We start from the raw sequence: 18,504 nt of genomic DNA on the forward strand, positions 1-18,504 counted from the left end.
TCCACGAATTCTTAATTCCTAAACTCTTGCATGTAGCCTAGAAGACCCTGCCTTCTCTTGCCATTACTTTCCTGCAGGTCTCCCTCTCTTTCCGGTCCCCTGACTCCTACTGGCTAAGTGCAAACAAACTCTTACTTGTCATTTCAGACTCAGTCCCCTTGTGGTATGGAGTTTAAAAAAAAAAAATTGCACCAAAATAAACATCCATTTTTCCATGAACTATCTGAAGTTCTCACGTGTGAGTATTTGTATCACCAGACAGTTACAGACAGCAAGAGAGAGAGAGAGAGAGAGAGGGAGAGAGAGAGAGAGAGAGAGAGAGAGAGAAAGGTCTTCCTTTTGTTTGTTGGTTCACTCCCCAGATGGCCACAAAGGCCGGAGTTGTGCCGATCCAAAGGCAGGATCCCTGAGCTTCTTCCGGGTCTCCCACATGGGTGCAGGGGCCCAAGCACCTGGGCCATCTTCCACTGCTTTCCCAGGCCACAGCAGAGAGCCGGACTGGAAGAAGAGCAACTGGGACTAGAACCGGTGCCCACATGGGGTGCCGGCGCCACAGGCAGAGGATTAACCTAGTGCGCCACCGCGCTGGCCCCTCTTCTTTACTTTAAAAAAAAAAAAATTATTCAGGACATACACAAGAAGAGAGAGACAGAGACAGAGACAGAGACAGGCAAAGAACTCTCATTCGCTGGCTCACTTCCCCAGATGGTAGCAGCAATGAGGACTGGGCAGGGCTAAAACCAGGATCCAGGAACCACTTTCAGGTCTTCCACATGGGTAGCAAGGACTCAACTGCTTGAGCCGTCATCCTTGCCTCCCAGGGTCTGCATTGTAGGAAGCTGGAGTCAGGAGTCAGAGTCAGAAATCGAACGCGAGCACTCTGATACGGGATGTGGGCATCCCAAGGATGGCTTAACTGTCGGGCAAGCACCCTCCTCAACCTGCTGTATTTAGGTTCTCAATGACACGCTGTCCTCCTATGCTCCTCTTGCACGCCCTCACGTGCCTTCCGTGGACTTCTCTCTGCACTGTAGGAAGAACACTTGGCTCAAGCACGGCTTCGTCACCCATTTTCCCACAACCTTTTTGGCTTTCTCTCATGTAGACAGCCTTGCGACTCTCGGGGCTGCAGTGTCAGGTGTGATTAGTGGAGGAGCTGCCATCTGCCCTCTTTCCCCTTTGAGTTCAAGATGTCTTTGGTAATTTCATTAAGTGTCTAGAGCAAGAAAAGGGAATATTAACCTGGAATAATGAAACCTGACATATGTAAATGCACCTTACTCTGTAATCGGTAATCGGAGCGGCGCCCTACGTTTTGCAGACACTCAGTGTGTGTTTGCTGCTGGAGACTACCAATCCCACCCCGGTGCCTTTTTAAATCGTTATGTCATCTCAAAGAAGGAACGAGCTTTCAGAAAGAAAGAAATCAGCTTCATTAATCCACCACCTCAGTTCCAAATTTCCCCTTAATGCCCTCCCATTTATGCATAACATATAGACAGGTTTCATTTGCTTTGACTAGGAATATTAGCATGTGAATTACACAATAAAATTTGTTCTGGAACATTCTTGGAAGTGGAAGACACGTTACATAATTTCAGGAACACAAAATGAAGGCACAAAATGAAAGATTAGTAAGTGATTTTATCTACTGTTTTCAATGTAGTTTAAAAAGGAGCTGCATTTGATTCTAACAGAAGTAGATGCAAGCCAGTATAAAATCCGAAAGGCTTGTCACTTCATCAAACTTCGAGACACAACCCTGAAAAACAGACCATCTGAAAGGTCAGAGGACAGAGGGCGCTCAGGCCAGAGCTGATGACTCCCAGGCAGTGAGGCAGGGCAGGGCTGCCCGGGGCTGTTGCCGACCACAGGGAGGGCTGAAGGCCATCCTTCTTTCTTTCCCTGTGAGCAGGAAGACTGCACACAGGAGAGCACATCTGGGCTGTGGCCCAGTCCAGCTACTGCAACAGGGCTGAGCTGGCCAGGGGAATCCAAAAGCAAACCACAGGAGGCAGATGGTCGGAAGTCGTGGGCCTCAGTCCCGGCTGTCTGCCCCCTGGCAATTCTTCAGCCACCAAGATCCCCAGTTTCCTCCTCAATAGCAACCGCGTCACCTGCCTGCATCACACGGTTTTGAGGACCAGAGGAGGTCATCGATAAGAGAGCACTTTTTAAACCAGGCAGTGCCTCCGAATCAGCAGAGCTGATCATTTTACACCCTCAGCCACAACTACTGTCCCGGCAGGTCCAAACAGAATGCCTGTCCCAGTGCACACCACACAGCAGAGATAACTTCCATCAAAAAATCCAGCGATTGCCCATTAGACAGCTCCAGTTCTTTTCCCAGGTCCATGGGCGAGTCTGCAATGATGGGTCCACACTCGCGGGGCATCCCCAGAGCACAGCACCATTCACAAACAAAGTCAGGAACTCATTTTTAGCTGTGAGACAGAGCGAAACAGATCAATCTTGTATTTCAATTTCAGACAGAGATGGCAAAACATTTTGAAGGTGATAAGTACCATGCCCAAGTCACTCAACAGAGTTAATAACATTTAGCAATCTGTAATGAAATATATAGGCAAAGCTCACAAATGCCTACATAAATCATTAGGTGAAGCTATTATGAAGAGAACATTTATAATTGATGATCATGCTGACAACCTGACCCCAGTGATCAATCTTTGCCTCAAAAAAGAATGAGACAACCAGGCATTTAGTTGACCAAAGGAAAGATATTGCTTGAGCTGCAAGTGGTGACAGCTGAGGAGTGCCCCATCCTTGCCTGCCACCCCACAAGACTTAGTCTCACACTCCCAGCAGCCCCTGGTCCTGCAGCCCCATGTCAGGCTGAGAGAGAGGGCAGCATGCTCACGGTGATCTTAACCTCTACCTGGCTAACTTGAGGCAGCTGGTGGGAGGCTGCATCGCACCAGCTGAATGCTATGATTGAGGACATGGGTTGCTGTCCTGGGCAGCCCTGACAAGGCCAAGGAGCAAGAGGTGTGGAAAGAGGACTCATGCAGTTTGAGAAAGCCACAGAGGTGCCCTTGGAAACCACTCTGATGCTGAACACAGAACAGGCCCGGATGGTGGCCAGAATTCTTCATGGCGCTATGACTCATAGACAAGGCTCCCTTCCTGTGGGGGATGAGATCCTAGAAAGCAGTGGCACACACACGACCAGTCACTCAGCGGATCAGTGCAGAAGGCAGTCAGAGAAACAAAGGAATGATCTCAGTAAAAGTAATTCCTAACCAGCAAAGCTGTCTTCCCACACTGCAGGTGCCCGTTCAAGTTCAGATCGACTGTGATCCCCAAAAGGACAGTCTGGTCCCTGGCAAGGAGACAGGTTGTTCCTGGGGACATTATCCAGATGGGACCTTCAGCATGGATGACAGCAGCTAGTGGCAAGGGCGGAGTTTGCACAATTGCTGCATTCATTTCCTGGAGCTGCAGGAAGAAGGAGGGGCAAGTGTGGCTGAGTGTGTTCCCAGTGACGCCCCAGTATGCAGTCCCTTTGGGGAGAAGTGCAAAGACAAACCCCTGGCCGAGCACAGCTCGAGTTTTGACCAGTTGGATGTTGTTTGACTTCCTACATTCAGGAGGAAGACTTGGGCACTGCTTGGAGTCAGTGGGGCAGACTGTCCTTGTCTATACTCTTGAGGAACTGTGGTTTTTCTACTTGCTACTTGCTAAATTCTTTATTTAGTGGAGGGTTAAGTTTATGATTACTAAGTAAAATGAAAGGATGTCATTGTAAAATTAAGAGAAAAAAATCAGAAAAAAAAGGAGGAGGGTAGAAGTGAGGGAGACAGGGAGAGTAGGGTGGGAAGTTGCTCTTAAAACTGTATATATGAAATACATAAAATTTGTCCCCTTTATTTATAAAAAAAAATCCTCACTCAACCAGAATCGAGAAATTTGTGCACCCTGTTCTGTATGTATGGCCACCAAGGAAGAGCAAGAAGATGGGAATGAGTACTTTACCTCAGTGCAGTTGACCAGGAACACCTCTGCCAAAAAGTTCTTGGAGTCTGGCACCAGATTCATAAGCAGGACAAGATCCCCATCCTTGGCACTGCAGCCCAGGCCCTGAAGACTGTGTGGATAAAATCACCCCCTTTTTTTGTTATATTTTTTATTTAATAAATGTGAATTTACAAAATGCAACTTTTGTATTGTTGTGGCTCCCCCCCCCAACCTCCCTCCCTCCCGTGGCCCTCCCCTTTCCCACTCCCTCTGCCATCCCGCCCTTCATCGAGTTTCATTTTCAATTACCTTCATATACTGAAGATCAACTTAGTATATACTAAGCAAGGATTTCAACAGGCTGCACTCACACAACTGCACAAGGTACAGGGTATTGTTCGACTAGTAGTGTAAAACACATTAAGGACAGAGATCCTACGTGGGGAGCATGTACCCAGTGACCAGTGTAAGCAAATAATGAAGGACAGAATTAAAAGGGAGAGAATGATCCTGCGGGGGAAACAAGACACACAGCAGACTCACAGAATGGCAGCACTCCTGCCTCAGAATCAACCCTTGGGACATTCGGATGTGGCTAAAAGGTCCATGAGAGTCTCACAGGCATGGAAAGCCACGATATGGTGGCAAAAAAAAAAAAAAAAAAAAAAAAAAACAATCTAAATGAAAGATCCTGGTGAACAAGACCCCAGCAGAAGGAACAGGCCATCAAGTAGAGAGGAGCCTTTCTCTGAAGGGAGGAAGGAACCTCCACTGTGATATGGCCTTGACTAAACAAGTTCAGAGTTGGTGAACTCAAGGGGCTTCCATAGCCTAGACAGCTCATAGCAAGAGTCTTGAGTGATTGCTGACGTCATAAATAAGAGTGCCAATTGTTAAAACCACCCCTTTTCAATGGGGTTCACTGCACCTCCTACCTAGGTGCTCCCAACTGAAGCCCTGGAGGCCATTCACAGCCAGCCACCCCTCACTATCCGCAATGGTGCTGGTGAAACTCTTAAAAAAAATCAAACTAAGTCTTTGACCAGGTGCGCAGCTCTCCAGAACTAGACTCTGAGGGGTATACTTGTAGCAGCAGTCCCTTTTTAGTTAGGGTGACTGTTGCCATGTGCTTGCAAGGGAGCAGCAGGCAAGACTGCCAGATGACATGCATTGCAACATGTATTACAATCCAAGAAGCATACTTGTAACTGCAGTATTTCCTCAGTTAGGGTGAGTTTTCTATGGTCTAAGAGGTTTTCCCAGGTATATAATTTGCATTTCTGGGAGGAGCTGGAAATGGATATCCTTTTTATTTTAGGGGACTCCACCAAATGCCCTGGGACCTCCCTGCACAGGATTGCCGTGGAAGCAAATAATGTCTGTGCCCAAAGAAGCACTGTCCAGAGGCAACTCTTTAGAGTGGCAAAGCTTGAACCAGGCTGTCTGGATCTGTTAACAATTCACATCACTCTACAAACCACCATGGCCCTGAACCTAGGGACCTCAGACTGCTTTTGACAATTATTCAGTATCCTGTTGGACTGACAGAAAGAGTGACCACCAAGCAAGCTGGAACGCTCAGCCCTGCTGGCTGTTATATTTCGCATATAAATTTATAAATTGGCATTGTGACTCTCAACCCATTTTTTCAGGGGAGCCTTAGCAAGAGATAGATGGGACTTAACTCCACTGGGACAATGCTGACGCCACCCCAGCTCCAGAGCTGCCCACAGGAGCTGACGCTTGTGTCGTAACTGTGTCACAGTCTCTCTTTCCCCCATCAGCCCTGGGGCTCTGACCAGCTTGAGGACAAGAAATCTGTCTGTCTCTCTTGCTCACTGTCACATCCTCAGTGCCCGGCAGAGTGCCAACACAGGCTGAGTGCTCAGCATTTGTTGGGTGGATGAGAAATGCTGAACCTGAACTTGCTAGCAGAGAGCCCCAAACAAAGTGCCGTAAGACCCGAAGTACCTGTGTGGCGTCTTGACCGTCAAGTAGCCAGCCTTGCCAAAGCCTGCAGAACTTACCAGGACAAGATATGATTTGTGGAGCACCTGGAACAATTCTAGACAAATCCTTAGCCCTCAGGGAAGACATCTCCTTCCCTCTCTGCTCTAACGACCTTGCATGCATGGTATCATGCCCCTGATTGAGATTACAGCCGTCTTCAGCTGGCTTTCTTGGTGAGCAACAGATTATGAAATGGAGTTCACATGTAGGAAGGTGAATAGGGAGTGCTTTCCCGAAAAACACCCGGCTCATTCATTGTTAGCATCCTAGATTCGTTTGAGCCACTCTTAGCAGTGTCCTATTCGAGCTGTAGATGTCGCATTTTCAGATCTGAGCTGGAGCAACACTGACTTGCTCCATCAGGAACATCAGGAACTTTCCCAGGAAGAAGAAGCTGGCCCATCTTGTGCCCAGGTGGTTTCAAGGTGACCTCTGGGAGGGCAGCACCTTGACCACAGGTAATTCTTTGTTGAAAACCTGTTGCTTGGGGCCGGCGCTGCAGCTCACTAGGCTAATCCTCCGCCTTGCGGCACCGGCACACCGGGTTCTAGTCCCGGTCGGGGCACTGGATTCTGTCCCGGCTGCCCCTCTTCCAGGCCAGCTCTCTGCTGTGGTCCGGGAGTGCAGTGGAGGATGGCCCAAGTGCTTGGGCCCTGCACCCCATGGGAGACCAGGAGAAGTACCTGGCTCCTGCCATCGGATCAGCGCGGTGCGCCGGCAGCAGCGCACCTGCCGCGGCGGCCATTGGAGGGTGAACCAACGGCAAAGGAAGACCTTTCTCTCTCTCTCTCTCACTGTCCACTCTGCCTGTCAAAAAATAAAAAAAAAAAGAAAAGAAAGAAAGAAAAGAAAACCTGTTGCTCACGAAAGGTTGAGAGTACTATGTAGGAAAGAAGATTAAATATTCTTGTTCTTTTTGCAAGGAGAAAGAATAAAAGTGAATTACTCTTTAGGACAAGGAATGCATGCAGTAAAAAGCAACTAATGTATGAGACCTGCTAGGAATACAAAATCCCAGAAGCCCTGGCAAGGGATTGCACTTCTTCAAGAGAAAATCTCAAGAGCATACTGGGAAGGCAGTGAGGTAAGGACCCTGGCTGACGCCAATTAGTGCTCAGTAAACAAATCAGATAATTTTGGGTTTTGCTCAACATCGGGCCCACTTTCCAAGTTCTTAAGAAAAAAAAAAAAAAGAAACTTCAATTTCCCGTAACAATTCAATATGCAAAGTGGCTTCTATTTGATTTGTGGAGGAACAGCATGTGTTTGTTTTGTGTCAGAGGTTCTGATGGCAATTTCTGAACAATGTGTTGAGTCATGAATCCCTTAGGGTAAAAGATCTTGACACGAACATGCTGGGGGTGGGGGGAGGGCAAGGGTGGTGACAGCTGCACAAGTTAAGGCTAACAGAAGGCTCATTACCCTTCTTCTAACTGAAACTCTTTAATGCAAACATTTACCTTACACCTGTGCCCAGGAACACTGCTCCCTCCCTCAGGTACTGTGAAGCCACACACTTAGGAATAGTGACCATAAAAATAACAACAGTGCATACTTATTGGCCGTCTGTCACATGCCAGGCATCTCTATGGTTATCTTGTTTAATTTCCAGAGTAGCCATATGATACGTTTTACAAATGAGGGAAGTGAGGCTTTGAGAGGCTAACTAACTTGCTCATTCTCATTCAGGTACTAGGACTGAGCTGAAATTTCAACCCGGCCAATCCAGAAGTGGAATCACTCCCTTAACAAGTATGTAGACTGTATCCCCCAGACAGTATCCATGTACTCATAGATCTCTGATCATTTTAACTCACTGAGGCTAAACGTCTCACTCAAAGAGAGATCTTTCTTTATTGGCATCAATCAGACACAATGGCCTTGACAGCGATTCGTCCCAAGCTTGTTGTTGATGGAGAAGAAATTGGACACTGCTAATGTAAATTGTGAATTCTACGTGGTCAATATGATGCTCCTCCTAGGTAAAAGGAAAAATGAGACACTCTTTCCTTCAAAATAGAAATCTCCTTTATGTCCTGTATGGACTGGCAGCAGCTGAGGTCTCTGAGGTCATGGGACTTGTGGAACAGAACACACCGTTCAGTCCTGACCTCCCAGGGCGGATCAGCTGCTTGGGATGGGTCCTCAGGAGGCCTTTAAAAGTTGGTGGCTGAACCTTGTCCCCTGATAGCACGATTGCCCTAGAGAAAATCAGATCTGCGCTGGCTCCTTGGAGGTTCATCAGAGACAGGTAGGAGGCCGAAACCAGGAGTGAGGAACTGCTGCATACATCAGGGAGGAGGGTCCCTGATAACCTGCCTACTTCCCACCTCTCCCAACCTCAGCCGGTAGCTATTTCCAGTGTCCAGAAGTCTGTTTTGAGACAGAAAAGATTCTAATCAATATAATTTTCGAGTATGTTTTTCATTTCTTTTTGAGAGGACTGGGGAAATCTTATCGGCTTGTTCGGTCCCCAAATTCCTGTAACAGCCAGGACTGGGTCAGGCCAAAGCTGGGAGTTGGGAACTCATCCAGGTCTCCCACATGGTTGGCAGGAACCCAGCTACAGCCATCTCAGGAGCTGCAGCTGGGAATCAAACCAGGTACTCCAGACTGTGCAACATGGACAGCTTAACCAGCGTCTTAACCGCGAGGCTAAACAGGAACTCCTAAGTATTGCTTTTAAAATGTGAATCCTTGGGAAATGAGCAAGTCCTGAATGCTTTACATGACACAACTTCTCTGTTCACTCGAGGATGCAATTTTAGCGACTGTGCTAGCAAGGCCCCGTTTCCCAGCCATATCAGACATCAAAGGGCTTATTTTTGTTGCCACAAAGAGAAATCTTTCTCATTTTGGGAAATCGCTTATACTTTTATTGCGTTGTCCTTATCATTATGATGATTATATTTTTCTTATAAAATGAAGGTCATAATCTTACCTCAGAGGGTTAACTTGAAGAATAAACAATACAAGCTTGGAGTATCTATAGAATTCTACAAGTGATTGCCGGGGTCATTATTAAGAATCAGGTCTCTTCCTAGCACTGCTTACTAAAGTGTTCACTTCCTACTCAGCATCTGCCACTGTCAGACACCAAATGAAGCCCAAGATCACCAAGAAAAAAAAGACCAAACCGTCCATTGGCACCAGTCAGACCAACCCCAAAACTAAGTGTCACTGAAACCCTGAGGGAGAGACGACAGGATGCAATCAATGGTTCAAGGGCCAGATCTTCACAACACTGCTGATGGGAGCAACAGGGAAAACAAAACACATTGCTGCCAAGTGACTTCAGGGAGTCCCTGGTTCACAACCTTAAAGAGCTGGAGGTGTTATTGAGGTGCAACAGATCTCATGATGCTGAGACTGCTCACAAGGCCTCCTCCAAGAACCGCAGAGCCATCACGGAGTAGACCAGCAAATGCCCTCATCCCAGTGTCAGACTGCACAGTAGAGAAAATGAACAGACAGCGCATGTGCATATTTTGTGTTTAAATAAAAATCATTAAATCTGCACCCCCCCCAAATCTCTGAGGGGACTTTGACCTCCTTCTCCCAAAAGGATTCTGCGGGTCTGATACATGAGGCTGTGAAATGCAGTAGTCGCACTAGTGAGGCCAATTGACTGAATATGTTCTTGTTCAATCACCAAATTCTGGGGTTTGAATTGCATCCAGAAATCTATACTTTAACAAGTGAAGAGTCATTATAATTGGGAGGGGAATTAGGGAGAGAAAAAGCAACCAAATGTATGGAAAACAAACAAAAATATTTTATTGTAACTTAAAATTCATTTCCTAGACCATGGATAATGCACGCATTGGATAACATTAGTAGACACAGTGAAGAGGCATTTGGACAATCACCAACAATGATGAATGTGCAGATGTCATAAAAGAACTTTTCCATGTTACTGGATTTCCTGAACGTAGTATTGGCAAAAAAGGAAATTTCAACACAAAAACATGTAGTCTATTTTTCTGAATGTCACTTATTTTATTTGCTAACCTTGACAGTGACTAAAGAATGAGGTATGGTAAACTTTCCAGAAGTCTGAGTGTGGAGCAGAAGTCCAAGGTGCCCTTGAGCGCCCATTATTGCATTATTGAGTAGGATGGACTTGGTGATGAAATTGTCCTTACTCCAGGTTTGCCACAGAGAAAAGGACTATTTCCCTACCTCACAGAGGCGTTGTGAGGATTCATGCTAATAAAGTGCTTCAGGCGCCTTCCAAGAAAGGCAACAGAGAAGTGTAAAATAACTGTACATATTTCAAAAGAAATGAAAAGACAGTTTTGGCACAATGGGAAAGGTGTCTTCTATTTAAAGAATACTTGGATATTTATAAACCCCTCTGACCTCATGGTTTATTTTACTTTATTTTTATTTAAGAGAACGAATGTTTCTCTATTGTCAATCTTACAACAGCCATTCTCAACCCAGGCCATGTAGCTGCAATCAGTTAAAGAGATCATTCAAAATATAGATGCTTGGGTCAGAGCCTAGACCTACAGTATTAATATTTCTAAGTGTGGTATCCAGACACCTGTATGTTCAAAAGAACCTGTGAGGAATTCTCATGCATATCCAGGTTTAAAAACCCATTTCTTCAGGGGAAAAAACTGTCAATCTATTAAACACTGATTTCTTTCCTAGAACATTATTTAGATGAAATTAAACTGGATAAGGGTATCAATTTCTTACATTTCCCACTCAGACTCAGCACATTCACTCTCCCTCTCTCTCTCACACACACACTCCCTGTGTAGTTCTGCTCTTGAGTTAAACTGATTAACAGTGGTAAAATCAGATAGCAGCAAACAAGTGCTTCCTCAGGATGATACACAGGACCTGCAATCCACCCCCCACTGTGCCCAAAGCAAATGGATGTCTCCCATTTGCTACAATGGAATGGTTGAAAAATGCATTTCCAATTTGGAAATGGGTAAAATCATCACCTCCTGGGAAACATCGGTCAAGTGGATGCTGACAAGTGAGCGAGATTATGATGACCGACTGTGGAGAAAGGCTCCCGAGACCACTCCTCTGCTTGGAGTTTGCCTGCATCTCAGGAAGTGAAATGGTTTGTGCTCAGTGGGCACCAAATGACATATGTATGGGTGCTCCATCAAGGTAAACAAAATAGAATAGCAAAAACTAGTGACTCATTTAAAATAATTTTTAAAAAAAAATGATCAGTTTGCTCCAGTGCAAGTCTTCACGCTGTTTTAGCAACCACTTTCATTTCCTGGTTGGCTTGAGGTCTTCTATCTACCAGCTAGTCTACCACAGACAAGAGTGATTTAATCCCTACTGGCCTTCACATAGCCCATCACGGGGCTTGCATCAGTTTTAAAATAGGAGCGAGCGCTCTGGGCACCCTGCAGTGGAACTAGTGGAGTCAGCATAGAAATTACACTTCTTTACACAGAGAAAAACCTTCTGAGCAGGGCCCAAAGTTTCACAATGTTCAAAACTAATGAATAATCTCACTTCCTGGGGGGAAAATACAGGACAGATATATTGTGCATACAGTACATAAAGAGTAGGATATGTTGAAAAAACAAATTGTTCAGAGTCAACCACGGGAAAGTCTGCTCTGAGAAAGCAGTCTTGACTCTATAGAAATCTACTGGAGAATTAGTTAAAATATTTTTTTTTGCTATAGGGTATCAAAGGGCAAAAATAGTGTCTTGCAATAGTCCTCTAAACATTAGAGGCAACTTTGTACAAAAATGTGGCGGGAGCTGGCTTGGGGAGTGGTTTTTTGCAAAGATCCCAAGTGGGCAAAGCTGCCAGCAGCAGAATCAAACCTCCCAGGAGGACGCAGAAGCCGCTGAAATAAAAGGCGATGTCATAGGTCTGGGTCCAGTCGTAAAACCAACCTGCAAAGACAGTGAGAGAAAGTGAGCTTCGTAGGAACTGTGGAAATCTCAAGCCCTTCCCTTCATTTTATCCATCGCACATACAGATAAGCTTAGGACATACAGTATTTATTATTCTCACCTCCTTCCAGCTTGGCATTAGAAGAAGAGTAAGAAGAGGAGAACCTCTCAGATATTTGGACAAGAACAAACAGGCATTTAAAAGAATGGGGACCAATTCCAGAGCAAATATATTGGCTTTCCCAGCAGGATCAAGGCAAACTTGACTAAATCATTGCCAGGAGACATTCCTTGCAGATTTACTATCTGCAAATCTCTGCAATTACCATAGTCTGGATTTCTATTTCTGGAACTACTGCAACCAAGAACAGTAAAATGGGTTGATGTTAAGGAAGATATCTTACCAACAATTGGTGGTCCAAGGCTATTTCCAAGTCCAGCAAAGAACATTAATATCCCATAGGCATGGGCTAATTTTTCAATACCCACAGTCTTCGTGGTCACATATGGGAAGATGGACCAATTACCAGTAAAAAACCCCAGGATCGCAGAAAGGATTGCCAACGTGACATAACTCTTGGCAAATGGAATTGCACACAAGGCCAGGCCCATGATTAGTAAGGTAACTACGTAGAGATATAAAGTATTAATCCACTTGAAGTCAGCCAGTATCCCTAAAAGGAGTTTACCAACTGTTGTCATAATGCCTATAATGGAAATAAGAGGCATAAAAAACTCTTCTTCTTTCACATTTGAACTCCTTGCTACATCTTCCATAAGCAGAGAAGGTGGAAACCCTCCAATGTCAAAAAGCAGGATAGCAATGAAGAGAGCTGAAAACACCCTGTTTTTAAAAAGAGCCAGAGTTTCTCCACAGTAGTTTTTATATAACTGCCACTTCCTCTTGGCAAGCTGTTTGCAAAAATATGTCTGTTCTGCAACCTTCTTTCTGTAGGTTTCAGGCTCTTTTGTGTCCGCCGTGGTGGGCGTTTTATGATGCAGACTCTCCTGTTTCCAGCCAGCAGGGGCCAGAGGGCTCTTGCACGTTTCCTCACAACTGTAGCTCTTATCAAGAATGTTTATGTTTTCTTCCAGATTTTTTTCTTTTTCATTGTAAATCGAGTATCTATCTGGTATATTTTCTGGAGCTGTTTTTTCGGGCAAAGGACACGCAGAGGGCTGGAGGGGTCTCATCAGACTGCCACAGGCCAATATATTTAGAGCTAAAGCACCCACGATCAGCAGACATCCGTCCAGTCCGTAGAACTCTATCAGCATCCTCTGCAGAGCCGCATATATGAAAAGGCCAACGCTAGAACCTACAACGGAAATGGGAACGGTTCAGTCTCAGCCTCTTAAACGGGGGCTGGCAGACAAGCATTAGTAATACCACGAGTCAGTGTCTCTTTCTCATGGGCATTCATATGCACTTCCTGTTAAAATCATAGCACTGTGGAAGATAACAATGATGACAGTACTAACAGTAAATCAGACAAAACATTTATCTTACAAATTAGCATTAATGGTTCAGACACGTTCAACATTTTACATCACATACTCTTTTTCTTATTCCCAAGCCACAGATGAAGTACCCTAGGGCTAGAAGGCTTGAGAAATTACCCACTGATCACAGAGCTATTAATGGCATAGGTAGGATTCACAGTGAAGTCAGTCTGACTCCAGGAGCCCATACTCTTAACAAACTCCAACCTGCGATTCTTTTTCACTGGGTATGTGCCAGGCTCCATGCCATATCTTCATTTCCTTTTTTTTGCAAATTTTTCTTATGTTACTTTTTGAGATGAATAATATATTACATTTTAGGATATTTATAGTGGCTGGATAGTTCAAATCCACTGCTGAATCACAAAAATGAGTAATTCATATTTTTAAGGTATGAATAAAGTGGTGAGAAGTGAAAGGACATTTAAAATGACAAAGCATGCTGGTTTGTACACCATGCCACCCTTTCCTCACTGACCATTCTAGCACACTGGAATGTCAGGTCACATCAGCCCATTTAATCTATGCTGTTCTCTTCTGATTCTGATTTCAATTTTTGAAAATTGAGTATTTGAAAATTTGAATGTCAGTGGAAAATGTCATGTGGAAAAACAGGGGGAAAGAGATGTGTTATCAACAAAGAGTCTAAAGAGGTTGATTGTGCATTTATTTCGGCCCACACCAAATTAGATTATATGTCCGCTTGGATGCCAGTGGGACCAAGCCTGGAGATATGACTGATGACATGGACACATTTACTGTTAAAAGCCCATCAGATCAAGGCCAGCATCGAGGCACAGTAGGTTAAGCTGCCGCCTACAGTGCCGGCATCTCTTAATGGTACTGGTTCATGTCCTAGCAGTTCCACTTCCAACCCAGCTCCCAAGTAAATGGCCTGAGAAAAGCAGCAGAGGGTGGCCCACCTGGTTGGACCCCTGACACCCACGTAGGAGACCCAAAAGAAGCTCCTGACTTCAGCCTGGCCATGCCATTGCCGTTGTGGCCACCTGGGGAGTGAACCAGTAAATGAAAATTCTCTCTCTCTTCTCTCTCTCTCTGTTTTCTGTCTCTGTCTCTCCCTCTCTCTAACTCTGCCTTTCAAATAAATAAATAAATCTTTAAAAATCAAATAAAAAATTCTTACAAATGGATCTAGGTCTTCAAGTTGAAAAAATGCTGTCCCTAACATTTTTAAAGTTAGTTCCTTTATTCCCAATTAAGGGAGAAAAAAATTTACCATTTCATAAAAACTAATTCATGGTTCACAAAACTTTGTGTGGCTGCTAAAAAACTGAATATCTCTTTGTTGACTACTGAGAGGTAGTAATAGCTGACAAATTCTATCTTCTCCTTCTTTTGTAAAAGTAGCACCTGCTTCAAAAGTTTAAAGCACTTCAGGAAACAGAGAAAGTGGCAGGGTGGTCACGTGGACTGATGTGCTACCTTAGCACCCTTTAAATGTTGATTTGTGACTTGAGCCCAACACAGTATCTTTGTAGCTGACAAAGTACCACACCATTAAGAAGTTAAAAATGCTCTTGGTGTTTTTGAAAGTTCTGTGCCTTGACCTTAAGTTAGGAAAATAACTTTCCCATTGCTCACCAAACCAAAGTTTTTCTGTGAACATCATGAAATATAAGAAAGACATATCAAATCAATTCAATAGATATTTATTGAACACCTATGGTATGCTAATTTCAGTGCAGATCAGAGAAAATCAAATCACACACTAGAGGATGGTTTCCTCAGCCTGCTTCTCACAAGGGCATGGCCCTGGCTTAGAAAGATACTGGCGGGGGCAGGCACTGTGGAACAGCGAGTTAAGCTGCTTGGGATGCCTGCCCTCCGAGATGGGAGTCCTGGTTCAAGTTCTGCCTACTCCGCTTCAGATGTAGCTTCCTGTTAATGCACCTGGGAAGGCCCAAGTGTTTGAGTCACTGCCACCCTTGAGGGAGACACAGATGGATTTTCTGGCTCATGGCTTCAGTCTGGCCTAGTCCTGGTGGTTATGGGCGTTTGGGGGAGTGAACCAGTAGGAAGAAGATCTCTCTCTCTCTCTCTCTTTCTCGCTGCATGTATGTCTAGCCCTTCCTCTGTCACTCTGCCTTTCAAGTAACTCTTTAAAAAAAATAAAGATACAGGAAATATTCCAGGGCAATGGAAAATAATTTAGATTTTCCTTGAGGTATTGTATAAGTAGTAAATCTGTAATTGTTGATCTTCAAAAAGAACCACCTAATTTAGAAATGATCAATGTAAAGGGCAAAGTGAAATAAAACACTAATTATCCTTTCACGCATGTCTAGATTGTGCATCACTACAGAGAGGGAAAACATTAATTGGTGTTCAGGGAACTTCGAAGAGTAAGAGACACACTAAAAGCTCTGATTAACTCAAATTAGCAAGGAAGGATCAATAAACTTTTTCCATAAGGAGCCAGATGGGAACTATTTAACACAGCTGGGGCCATAAATCCCTGTCCCAAATTCTTAACTCTGCATAATTTTCATGTGCAATGAAATATTCTTCTTTTTAACTTATTCACTCATTAAAATATGTAAACACCACTGGTAGCTGTGGGCAGTACAGGAACAGGCAGCAGGCCAGAGGTGATCCATGGGTATGTTTGCCAAACCCTGGGCACCAGGGAGCAAAATGGTTGTCCCCAAACCTTCATTCGATGCCCACATTCCTTCCTTTCAACGTGGCCACAATATTGCAAGTATTTTTCCTTTGAGGATTACTTTTAGTTTTTTTTTAAAGTTCAACTGTGATGTGTGTTTCACTTGTCACCTCTTTCACTTGCAGGTGGATTTGTGCCTCTGCCTAAGTTCAGTTAGCTCCCTGGGAGTTGAAAGGGAACACTCCTCCCAATGTTGACTGTCATAGTTGCTCCACGGTTTTCTCAGTGTGCCACAGCACAGCCCCAGCTCCTGCGAGAGCAATTCTCACAGAATTCCAAATAAACCTGGACGTGAAGGGAAAGCGAGGTCCTGATGATACGGGCTGCCACTTTCAGAGCCCTTCCACATAAACTCCTTCAGTGTTTCCAGTACCCCAGGAATGTGTGCTAATTACCCTCACTTTACAGTTCAGAAAACTGAGGCATAAGGCAGTTAAATAACTTGTCTAACACCAGACAGCAAGAGACTGTCAGAAGTAGGATTTGCTCAGCCAGTCTGGCTGCAGGGCCTGTGCTTGTAACTCTACCTCTTTCTGTCTTTACAAAAAAGAAAAAGAAAAAACCTAGTTCAGGTTGAACATCCCTAATCCAAAACTCCAAAATCCAAAATCTTTCTGAGTGCTTTTTGAAATGTCCTAAGTGGAAAATCCCATACCATGAAACTTTGTTTCTTATACAAAAATATATGAAATCACCTACAGGTTGTGAGCATGTATGTGTTTATATAAAAGCATTTTGTATTTAAACTTGGGTCCCTTCCCAAGATACCTCAATATGTGTCTGCAGATATTCCAAGATCCAAAAAAAAAAAAAAATGCAAAATCGGAAATATCTGTGGTGCTGAGCATTTCAGATAGGACGTGTTTTCATTTAGGCTGCTGTGCCTACCCTCACGCTCCATCCCACACTTGTGGGAGACCCTAAAGGGTCCCACTACTCTGGACCCCCATCTCTGTTTTGGGTGTTCCATCTTCCGTGTCTGCCGTAGCCATATCCTCAGACTCTGACCTTGTGCCTTTTCAGCCACAAGTCACATTTCTCATCTGACAACGCTTCCTCAAAGGAGCTTGGGTAATAATCCAGGTGGATTGAATTCAACTAGGCATCTCCTTGTTGCCTCTTGGTTGGCCACAGGAACAAAACCTGAGTTTGCAGCCTGTTACCAGAATAACTCCTGGAATTCCACACCCTAGCTAAAAGCCTGCCCTCCCAGGATCACAGCCTACTACCAAGTACTTACGTTGACTTACAATGGTGGTAACTTGGAAGCCATAGCCCCTAAGTAAACTCATAAAATACTGGCCACAGAAATTTTGACAAGTTTCCTAAATAGCTTTTTAAAAAACATCTGAAAGAGGAAACACTACTTCAAAAGGCCCAAGAGAGCCCAGAAGGCTTTCCTATTTAAAATTTATACTTTATATGTATATTTCCTCCCTTCTATGACCACATCTTGACTATGAAAGGAAAAGTGAGTAAACAGCCTGTCATTTGGAGATGGACAGAGGCCAGTGAGATGTAGGGGGAAGTCAGTCCTGTAGAAAAACTGTAAGTTGTACAACAGACAGAGGCCTTCCCAACAATGAGCTTTAGAGTGAATTTTCCCTCCATTTCCCCTCCCTGTCCCAGGGGTAAGATGATTCATAGCACCAGCATCTGCTTCATTTAGTAAAGCCCTCCCCAGCAGGTAACTCTCAATGCACTAAGCCCATAAGCTTTCCTTTCATATATTATATTAGACATTGAATGCCCTAGATTTTTCATGTATGTATCTTAGGGTTCTTTAAAAGCTCCTCTCATGTTTTCTGTGGAAAGTATAATTTCCGTCTAGAAAAAGAGGAAAAAATATTTGTTTTGCTACCTGACAGATAACTAAGTAATTGTTAGTAAACATACCCGTGCTTAGTAACTTTTAACTTTGCTCAGAGGGCTGAATAGTGACAGTATTGTATTTATTTTGACAACTTACCTGTTGAAATCAGACCAAGTGCAAGGCCTCGGCGGCTATCAAAATACTGGCATGTGATGGTCACTGTTGCAGTATATAATAAACCACATCCAAGACCTAGGCACACAAGGACATTGCAACATTAAGACAGGCTGCATTACTTCAAAGCAAAACAAGAGGGGAAAAAACAAGGAAAAAAAACAAACCCAAAGGGAATAACCAAGCGTCTCCAGCAGGGCTTCCTGTTGCTGCCAGGCTAGAACCGCCCAGAGGACGGATGCCTAGACTCCTCCCATGTCAGTGGTGCAGCCCACTGGGCTCATCCAGCAGCTTCATTTCTTAACCCACACCAACCTTAAGGTCCAGGCCATGTTTAAAAACTGCAATTTCTAAGGTATTAAGGAAAAATGCAAAGGTAAATTAAGACGACATGAGGAAAGAGAGAAAATAGTGAGATCATGCATCAGATATGAAAATCTCATCAAACATGCCCATAG

At 44.4% G+C, this 18,504-nt stretch overlaps 1 protein-coding gene and 1 pseudogene across 2 annotated transcripts in view; one reads left to right on the forward strand and one right to left on the reverse strand.

Annotated features, from left to right (window-relative positions):
- Positions 1 to 3,023: 3,023 nt before the first annotated feature.
- Positions 3,024 to 3,594, forward strand: LOC138845482 (55 kDa erythrocyte membrane protein pseudogene; annotated as a pseudogene).
- Positions 3,595 to 9,743: 6,149 nt separating this feature from the next.
- SLC16A9 (solute carrier family 16 member 9) overlaps positions 9,744 to 18,504 on the reverse strand; it is a 51,213-nt gene continuing 42,452 nt past the window's right edge. For both annotated transcript variants that reach the window (XM_002718477.5, XM_051823884.2), the window contains exons 4-6: positions 18,029 to 18,124; positions 12,278 to 13,192; positions 9,744 to 11,873 (exon numbers count right to left, since the gene is read on the reverse strand). In XM_002718477.5, coding sequence (XP_002718523.3) covers positions 11,695 to 11,873; positions 12,278 to 13,192; positions 18,029 to 18,124 — 1,190 coding nt within the window. In that variant the 3' untranslated portion in view covers positions 9,744 to 11,694. The remainder of the gene's footprint in view (positions 11,874 to 12,277; positions 13,193 to 18,028; positions 18,125 to 18,504) is intronic.

Source organism: Oryctolagus cuniculus, chromosome 15 (assembly GCF_964237555.1).
Source record: "Oryctolagus cuniculus chromosome 15, mOryCun1.1, whole genome shotgun sequence".
NCBI classification, from domain to species: Eukaryota; Metazoa; Chordata; class Mammalia; order Lagomorpha; family Leporidae; genus Oryctolagus; species Oryctolagus cuniculus.